This window comes from Staurois parvus, unplaced genomic scaffold, assembly GCF_062004578.1.
Source record: "Staurois parvus isolate SC_StPar_1 unplaced genomic scaffold, SC_StPar_1.0 ptg001822l, whole genome shotgun sequence".
NCBI lineage: Eukaryota > Metazoa > Chordata > Amphibia > Anura > Ranidae > Staurois > Staurois parvus.
Window position 1 is genome coordinate 241,091 of NW_028319618.1, and position 9,936 is coordinate 251,026.

Sequence of the window (9,936 nt, forward strand, 5' to 3'; positions counted from 1 at the left end):
TTGCAGTATCATCTATATTACTCTATTGGGGGTTGTCTTTATAGCTATAGTTTTACCTGTTTTTTTTAATTAATTTACTATTTCTTTGTGGACATACAGTGCATTTTTGTACTTTTTGTGTTTGCAATTTCCATTTCCTGATGGTGCTTTGGTTTGGTTAGCATTAGGTCTGATTATTATTCTAAGATGATCACTTTCTGATACCAATATCTGTGAATCACGGAACCCACTAGCTGTTAAAAGAAAAAGGTGATAGGATAACTACAACTGTCAAAGGCATAAGCCATTGATCAAACTTTGTACTACTGCCTATATTCTGGGAAAGCTACACCATGCTTATATAAGACTTCCTAAAATACAGAGGGAAGGAACCCCTTTAAGACCAATACCCTTGTATCCTTGTAACTGTGGGTATTACTGTGGCATTAAGGTCCAGCTTATGGGTAAAGTATCATTCATACTTGCTGTCCTGCCTTCTCTGCAGTTATGAAAGGGTTACAGAGGATTACAGGCAGTATAACCTTTGATGTCCACACAGTAAAGAGTCGATGATTGATAACCGATGATCTTTTACTGATAACATGTGATCATAATGAGAATGAATGAATGTGCGGATGAATGTGAATAAATGCGGTAAAACTGAAATACAAACAGAATAAACAAACATAAGTACATATCTAACTTCCTAGCTATGTGCATAACATTCCTCAGTATATAGGAGGGGTACTTACAGACTTTGGGGGTCTAATCAAGCCCATATATGAAGAGGGAACAGCATCCCACATGTACTTGCATTGTAGAATTTCTTCAGTCTGAAGAGATGAGGTCACTTCCTCCCAAGTTAGCAAACAGGACGTCCCTAGCCTTAAGGGGACAGACACTGCTAAATGCTAAAGAATGCCTTGTGTAATACAAGGCAGCACACTCCCCACCTGGCATAATAATGATATGCCACTATTAAACTCTTGGAAGGAGTAAAACGACTTCCGTGATGGGTCTAAGGTACACCTTAGGGGTGCCCCGTTTTACTACTCTGACCTCTACTTTCCTGACTCTGCTATCACTGCTAGCATCAGTCCCCACAATGAGTCCAACTGGCCACTCGTTCCTGTGGACCTGAGAGTCTTTTAGTAGAACAACATCTCCAACTTGTAAGTTGGGCTTGTCAGCTTGCCATTTGTTGCGTGGTTGCAGGGTCGTCAGGTACTCCTGTCTCCATCTCTTCCAGAAGATATCACATCTGATAATGGTGACATTGGCTCGCTCAAGATAGTCATTGTTACCCTGGTCAACACTGGCTGTTTTGCTGAAGGATCTGGCCAAGCAGATGAGTTTCCCTATGGCACGGATGAGTGACTTCCAGCTGGAAAACCTTTCGAAGCTACATGAGCCAATACCTTCTCTGGTGGCTAGAGTCTTGTAAACTGCAACTAGAGGTCTTACCTCTTTGTCTTGGTCTGGTTCTACAAGCTGAAAAGTTCCTTTCTGATCAGTCTCTTCAGTTTCTGGTCCAGTCAAGAAGGATGGACCTGTGAACCAGTTAGTCTGTTTGAGGACAGCAGCTGGTACCAGTCTAGTCCCATGACCAGCAGGGTTCTTGTCTGTACTGATGTGATGCCACTGTTCTGGACTTGTACACTTTCTGATACGTGTTACTCTGTTTGACACGTATGTGTAGAATCTTCTTGAAGCGTTATGGATATAACCTAAAACAATCTTGAAGTCTGTGTAGAAGTTCACTGCATGGATCTCGATGTCCAGTTCCGCAATGAGTAAGTCTGCTATCTCCACAGCTAGGACAGCAGCACAAAGTTCTAAGCGTGGGACCGTGTGAGCAGGTCTTGGAGCCAGTTTGGACTTTCCCAAGATGAATCCTGCATGGCTTTGTCCCTGAGTGTCTATGACTCTAAGGTAGGCTACAGCTGCTATAGCCACGGTGGATGCATCTGAAAACACGTGTATCTCTCTTCGTTTTGTAACAGACAAAGAAACAGAGACATATGGTCTTTGGATGCTAAATCGCTCAAGCTCCAGCAAAGAGTCTTTCCACAACTTCCACTGCATTTCTTTCTTTTCAGGTAGAGGTGTGTCCCAATCACTTTGTTCTAGCTCAGTTGTAATCTCTCTCAAAAGAGCTTTGCCTTGCATGGTGATGGGTGCTACGAACCCCAAGGGATCGTAAAGACGGTTGACCGTAGACAAGACACCTCGCTTTGTGAAAGGCTTCTCTTCCCTTGATACTCGGAAGGTGAAGCTGTCAGTTTTCAAGTCCCAACTAAGCCCTAAGCTTCTTTGAAGGGGTGGTGAATCTGTACCTAGATCTAGGTCTTTGAGGTCTTTTGCACGGTCTTCTGCTGGGAATGCTTCCATTACTTTGCTGTTGTTGGAAGCCACTTTGTGCAGTCTTATGTTAGATTCTGCTAGCAAGTCTCTAGTGTTTTTTAAAATGTTAATGGCTTCTCCACTACTGGAGAAGGAAGCAAGTCCATCATCTACATAAAAGTTTTTCATAACAAATTGTTTGGCTTCAGGGTTGTGTCTGTCACCTTGCTGCGCTGCTCGTCTCAAGTTGTAGATAGCGACAGCTGGTGAGGGACTGTTCCCAAACACATGTACTTTCATCCTATACTCTATGATACCTTTGTTGAGGTCGTTGTCTTCATACCATAGGAACCTCAGGTAGTCTCTGTGGTCTTCACGGACAAGGAAGCAGTAGAACATCTGCTGTACATCTGCTGTTACTGCAACAAGTTCTCTTCGGAATCTGATAAGGACTCCAAGAAGTGTGTTGTTCAGGTCTGGTCCGCTGAGAAGTACATCATTAAGGGAAATACCTTCATGCTTTGCACTGGAATCAAATACTACACGTATCTGACCTGGTTTTTGAGGATGGTACACTCCGAATATTGGCAAGTACCAGCGTTCTTGTTTTTCATGCAGTGCTGGTGCTTTTTCAGCTTGATCTTTGTCAAAGATTTTCCGCATGAATTCTTGGAAGTGTTCTTTCATGTCTGGCTTTCTTTCAAGAGTGCGCTGCAATAGCGCAAGGCGTTTCTCTGCTTGCACTCTGTTGTTGGGAAGACGATGCCGTGGTGTACGGAATGGTAGTGGGGCTACCCAACTGCCTGCTTTGTCTTTGAAGACTTCTCTATCCATGATCTCAAGGAAGAGGTTATCTTCAACAGATGGTGCTAGTTTGTCATCATCTTGAGTTCTCTCAAACACTTTGTGGCCTAGCTGATCTGAATCTTCAGCTGAGGCTGTATCTTCCAGGAACCTCTGGATGTTCTGGGGATGTGTTGGGTTAGATAGTTTCTCTTTAATCTCCATGCTGTTGTTACATGGGCAAAGACATGATGTGCGACCGTTCTGCAGCAGATTTGTTCTGTAGACATTCACCTTTGCGGGTTTGTGAAGTCCGTCCAGACATACATTTCCAACGATAACCCATCCAAGATCAAGACGTTGAGCAAATGGTGCATTGTGCGGCCCATTGTATTGTTCTCTGACCTTGTGCACTCTCAGTATGTCTCTTCCTAGTAGAAGGACGATTGCAGCATCTGGGTTGAGTGTTGGGATCTTGTCTGCTATTCGCATGAGATGAGGGTAGTGACGTGCCACTTCAGGTGTGGGAATCTCTGACCTGTCATCTGGTATCATGTCACATTCTATGAGGGTAGGAAGAGTCAGCTGCGTCTTGCCATCTAATGACTCGATGGTGTAGTTGTTTGCTCTTCTCCCTGATGTCTCTATAACTCCAGAACATGTCTTCAAGGTGTATGGAGTTGAACTTCCTGTGTCACCGAAGAGGTCGAAGAACTCTGTCTTTGCTAGAGACCTGTTGCTTTGTTCGTCTAGGACTGTATACATCTTCACTGCCTTTTCTCTGAGACCGTTGGGATACACTTTGACTAAGCATATCTTGGAGCATGATCTAGAGAGTCCTGGTTCTGTACAGATCTCAGTACACTTTGAAGTTATCGCTGGTGTTGCACTTTCTTTTTGCTCCCCACCATGATCTTCTTGAGTTGCTGGAACTTCTGATCTCCATGGTGGTGGTCCTGGGTGCAGTGCTGACAGATGTCGGTCATTGTTGCATTCTGTGCACCGTATTTCTCTCTTACAGTCCTTTGCAAGATGTTGCATTGAGGCGCAGCATCTGAAACAAATGTGATTGTCTTTAAGGTAAGCCTTGCGCTCCTCTAATGTCTTACTTCTGAAACTGCGACATTTTCTTAGTGGATGAGGCTTGTTGTGTATTGGGCACTGTTTGTCTGGATCCTCAACTTCCTTGCTTGTGTTGTCTTCCTGATTGGCTGCAGCCTCAGGCGGGACTTCTGTCTTCCGCACAGACACTGTTGCTCTGCGTTCTTTGTAGTGTATTGGCGGCTGCTTCTCTGTCCTTGGGGCGCTTGCAACTCTCTTGTTCAGGAAGGCGAAGCTTGGGTCATTGCGTGTCTTAGCTTGGTCTACAACGAATTCAGCAAGGAAGACAAACGGTGGAAATGCAACTCGATAGTCTTTCTTGTATCTAGATGCTTGAGAGACCCACCTTTCTTGCAGGTTGAAAGGGAGCTTCTCGATTATGGGCTCTACTCCACGTGCTGTGTCTAAGTATAAGAGACCTGGCAGAGTTCCACTAGTCTTTGCTGCTTCTATCTCTAAGAGTAGGTCTCCGAGCTCTCTCAGCTTCTGATTGTCTTTGTTTGTCATTTTCGGGCAAGTTTCAATTTTCTTTAAAAGTGCTTCTTCTATTACTTCAGGTGACCCATAGCAGTCTTCCATTCTCTGCCAGACCATCGCAAGTCCTGCTGTTGCATCATGGACATGCACTGACCTGATTCTTTTGGCCTGCTCTGAGGACTCTGGTCCTAGGTATTTGGCGAGTAGGTCGAGCTTCTCTCTGTCTGTCAGCTCTAAGTTTTGGGTGCTGCTTAGGAAGGATGACCTCCAGGCCCAGTAGTTTTCAGGACGATCGTCGAACTTCAAGAGACCAGTGCTCACCATCTCACGGCGCATCAGGTATTTCGACACGTCTGTAACCCTTGCTGTGTCAGGTGCGTTTGTTCTGGGTACAAACGCGGGACTACTGGCTGATAGTGACTGATGGGTTCGTTGAGGTATTTGACTAAGTCTATTTTGGTCAGATGGTTGCTCTCCTCTATTGTAGTCTAGATCTGGTTTTGCACGAGGAGAGGTTATATCGCCATCTACTTGGTTTCTTAGCGTGTTGGCGGTTTGGTATCTGAGCCCGTGATTGGTTGACTTATCACGTGGCGGTTCAGGTTCAGTCTTGTAGTGATGCGTAACATCAAAGCTGTCCGCTCCCAACTGGGTCCTTGATGGTTTCGGTGCATCACTAGGCTGTTTATCAGGGTACAGGGTTGCTTGTGATTGCACGTACTCACGGGTGCGTTGGAATGTACTGAGAGGTGTTATCAGGGTTTCCAGTACATCGCTCTCTACAAAATGAATATCTGCAGCTCTCGCAAGAACTTCGGCTTCAGCTATGGCTGCTGCAGCTATTTTCTGTTGCTTAAGTATGTGTAAAGAGGCTTGTACTTCTGCCTTTCTCCTAAGCATTTCTGCTTCCCCTTCGGCTTGTCTCTTTTTTATTTCAGCTTCCCCTTCGGCTTGTCTCTTCTTCTGCTCTTCATCTAGGTAGCCTTGCTCTTTCATAAGCTTTGCTTCCTGTATGGCATAGGAGGCCATGGCGCATGCGGCCTCGGCCTTGGCTTGTGCCCTGGCTGCGATAGCGCTGACTGAAGACAAGTTTGTGACGCTAGAATGTCTGGAACTTGTATGCTTACTCCTGGCTGCCCCAGCACTGACTGACGATAGGTCTGTGACGTTTGAATGCCTGGAACTTGAACGCTTAGATCTGGCGGTTTCTGCTTTGGATGACGACAGATCCGATTTGTTATAAGTTCTCGGCGTGCTGCATTGTGACCTAGTTTCCAGTATACTGTGCATATTTTCTTCCTGTTTGCACGAGATTTTAGGAAGGGTTAATTTAGTGATATCTTTCATATCTTTCATAAAGCTGAGTTAGTTTCACTTTGCTATGCCTTAGACTGGCTGTGCTGTGGGGATTTCACACACACGTGCTGCTGCACCAACAGTTAAGAGTCTCCTCTGTGTTGTGGGGCCTGCTGTAGATTTTTCACACAATGTGCTCTGAAGTAACCGTGTAAGTCTTTTTACTGTCCTGCCTTCTCTGCAGTTATGAAAGGGTTACAGAGGATTACAGGCAGTATAACCTTTGATGTCCACACAGTAAAGAGTCGATGATTGATAACCGATGATCTTTTACTGATAACATGTGATCATAATGAGAATGAATGAATGTGCGGATGAATGTGAATAAATGCGGTAAAACTGAAATACAAACAGAATAAACAAACATAAGTACATATCTAACTTCCTAGCTATGTGCATAACATTCCTCAGTATATAGGAGGGGTACTTACAGACTTTGGGGGTCTAATCAAGCCCATATATGAAGAGGGAACAGCATCCCACATGTACTTGCATTGTAGAATTTCTTCAGTCTGAAGAGATGAGGTCACTTCCTCCCAAGTTAGCAAACAGGACGTCCCTAGCCTTAAGGGGACAGACACTGCTAAATGCTAAAGAATGCCTTGTGTAATACAAGGCAGCACACTTGCACTTCGCACTCTAAAAATCTATAGAAATGTACATCACAGGTTATCACTTGCAACATGATTGTTGCAATTAAGTCAAATATTCACTCTGAAGGGAACTTGCACTTGATGAACTTCAACTTGGTGAAAGAGGTAAAGCTTCGCTGACTTCTATCATTCCATAATGTGCAAGCAAAAATTCTATTTCTTGGTTGGCCATTCATTGCAAAGTGAAACTTTATTACATTCACCAAGCTTTTGGGAAATTCACTTGCAAAGTGCAGCTGCTCTTGCCAAGTGATCTGCCTATTTGCCTTTAGTATATCAACCCCATTAGCCACAGTACCAAAATCTACAATCAGAAATGACACTCTTCAAATATTATACCAGCGTACATTAGCCATTCATACAATGGGAGCAGTAGCAGAACTGATACAAGAACCCACTTGTTCTCCCTAGATACAGGGAATCACAAGGACACTCCAGTATGTACTGTTCAACGGGAAATACATTCCTTAATATGAAAAACTTTCATTTGCTGTTATTTTAAGTTGTTTAGTACAATGTTCATATCTTTGACATGAAGAAAATCCTTCTGTTCCAGTTTTTGTAATATGTAGCTGTGTGGTCATTCTTAATAAAACATTACAGCAATTTATACGTATACCTTTTTTCACATTCATTTAAAATTTAGGGGTAATCATTTTCTTACAAATGTATCATGTTGGAATAGATATTTTTTTTTGTAATATTTTCTATTTCCTGAACCAAACTTCCTGATAAAAATAAAGTTGAAAACTTTTATTCCCTCTTTAAAATTCCTCTTAATCAACCAAAACGTTACTCTGTTTACTATCTTTAGTGTTTTCTTCTGAATTTGCTAACCTGTCTTAATCAGGGAGGAAAACATAAACTTGAATATATTTTTTTTAAACAGTGGTTTATTAAACCTAATTGTTGGTGTCTCTAGTCTCCAAAAATAATCTATACATATGCGCTACTTAATGGTCCTGTAATCTATTTTTCATGGAATCATTTCTTATTGTGTTTTTCTGCCTCCTTGTAACATCCTAAGTAAGCTCCCGAACCTCTCCTTTTGTCCCCCACTTCCATTTATGTGAAATAAGTAGTGCATGCTAGTTGTGGTCATGTGCACTGCTTTATGTATACTACAAACCTATAGCCCATAATCCTTATTCCATTTCAGGAGTGAGAGAGAGTGGCTGTTCCAACATACAGTGGTACCATGGAGGGCCCAGGGAGAAGGAATGTAGGCAACCACTAATGGAGAGATTTGGAGGAGGCTAAGAGCAATAGAAGGCACTTTTTTGAGCTACGAATACACACTTGAATAGATTTATTTGTAACCAGAGTTTAGAGTCACTTTAAAGTGATACTAAAGGATATGTTTTTATTTGCTAAAATGAAAAAAGATGTTATTACCTCTACTTTGGCGTTCCTCCACTGGTGCTGTCCGCTCCTTCTTCTGGGTGCCCTCTTAGCAATCTTGCTGCTACGGGGGCGCCCGTGTGGGCTCACTCCCAATTTTGGCTGTGTTTGTCCACAGACACACTCAGCACCAGCAAGCACCGGTAAGCATCAGCAGCAATAGCGTAAGGCTCCCACTGCCCTCAGTGTCTCCTGTGCAACCAGGGAGAGGAGAGAACAGTGCTGCAGCTGGGACATTGCTGTAATGGTCAGAGGAGCCAGGTAATGAACCATGTACTGTGAGAGAACAATGATGTGGGACATAAAGCTAACCTGTATGTGGGTGCGAGGGGTTGCATATGCTGGTTGTTATAGGTACCAAGGAAGAAGGTACATTAAAAGTAGGAAAAATATGAGTAGTAATGCAGGAAAAAGGTGTATGAATGGGAGAAAGAGAGGGTGGGAATGGAAGGAGAAAAGGGAAGGAAGGGTGACCTTTGGAGGGGGGGTATTTAAACTTTAAAATCATATAAAACTGTTCTGGTTAGCGGTTTAAAACAGGTTTAATAAAATATTCCCCCTTACAGTTAAAATTACATTAAAATCATTGCTATTTAAATGATCATACAGTGAATAAAAAAACACCCTTCCAAAAATATTGTGTGATTCAATTTAACATGTAAAGTAAACAAGGATGTAAATGCATCTTTTTTGCAAGAATCCAGCATAGTACATGTAAACCAAGGGGGAGTGAGCCAGACCTGTGGGAGCCCTGGCCCCTCGTCTCTTTCCAGGTAGGGGTAGGGTGCTGAAAGCTGCTAGTGTTGTGGGGAGTGCTCAATGTGAAGTCAAATAGCTACCTAGATCATGTCTGACGCAATTGTTTTGATTGTAATGACAATTTTTTGTTTTCAGTGTTGCCCTGTAAGCTGCACAAAAAGATCCTCCCCTTACTGAACAGTAAATAATTTTTTTTGCATTGGTACATGTGCCTCATGGCAGTGCCAAGCTCCTACTTCCCTTTTGTCAACAATAGCTTGCCTATTAGACTCCCATAATATAAAACAAAAAGCAGAGCTAATCAATAAGTGATGAACATTCAAAATTGAAATTGCATAAATGTGAACCAAAAATGTGAAAATAAATTCTTAATGAAATATAACATTAAATAAAATATTCATATAAAAAGGTGTCCATATAAAGAGTACCAGAGGAAAACCAAGATTGATAAAGTCCTTCCTTAGAACTCCCTCATCCAAGAAAAAAAACAATCAGTCCACAAGGTTTAAGTGAGAGGTTAACATTTACCACTTGGTGCCATATAGCGCATCGATATTAATAGAAATTCCGCTACCTTGTAACATGATTAAAAGAGGCCTCTTACCAGATCAGATGGACCATCAAGTTATAAATGATCATAATACACTCAGCACACCATAGCCAGGAATGACTACACTGCAGTAAACCAATGTTCTCAGTAGCTGATGTCCCTAGAGGATAAAAAATAATAAACATCACAAACAAGCCATGAAAACATGTTTTGTCGGACTGATGTCTTCGGGGGATAGGCTGTATGACACACATCACTCCCACAGGCTTCCAGGAGGATCAACCCTAAATTTGGGGTTTTGAGACTTCACGCTGGGTTCACCAAACTTCAAGCAAACCCAACCTGGGCAGATTCACTCATCCTATTCCAGAGTAATTACTGTATACGCAGCAACTGCTGGAGTGCATGCAAAGCAGCTGCAGAAAATAGGACATTCTAATTGGCAACAAATAATGAAAACATTTTTTATTAAAAGCAGTATATAATAAACAGTACTATGGCAAATTAGATGCCATTCAATTAGGGTTTATAACT

At 42.5% G+C, this 9,936-nt stretch overlaps 1 protein-coding gene and 1 long non-coding RNA gene across 2 annotated transcripts; both read right to left on the minus strand.

Annotated features, from left to right (window-relative positions):
• Window positions 1–552: 552 nt before the first annotated feature.
• LOC149434138 (uncharacterized) lies at window positions 553–5,316 on the minus strand. The gene is made up of 2 exons (XM_089664061.1): window positions 732–5,316; window positions 553–639 (listed from the first exon to the last, which is right to left on the minus strand). Exon 1 carries the CDS (start codon window positions 5,017–5,019, stop codon window positions 958–960), a length of 4,062 nt encoding a protein of 1,353 aa, XP_089520187.1. The 5' UTR covers window positions 5,020–5,316; the 3' UTR covers window positions 553–639; window positions 732–957.
• Window positions 5,317–6,291: 975 nt separating this feature from the next.
• On the minus strand, window positions 6,292–6,656 carry LOC149434139 (uncharacterized). The gene is made up of 2 exons (XR_016308806.1): window positions 6,471–6,656; window positions 6,292–6,378 (listed from the first exon to the last, which is right to left on the minus strand). It is a non-coding gene; the product is annotated as an uncharacterized LOC149434139 (long non-coding RNA).
• Between the last annotated feature and the right edge of the window lie 3,280 nt (window positions 6,657–9,936).

Bases quoted from the DNA above. Each gene is read 5' to 3' on its own strand.
- LOC149434138 (XM_089664061.1), bottom strand. From the start codon at position 5,019: ATGCGCCGTGAGATGGTGAGCACTGGTCTCTTGAAGTTCGACGATCGT.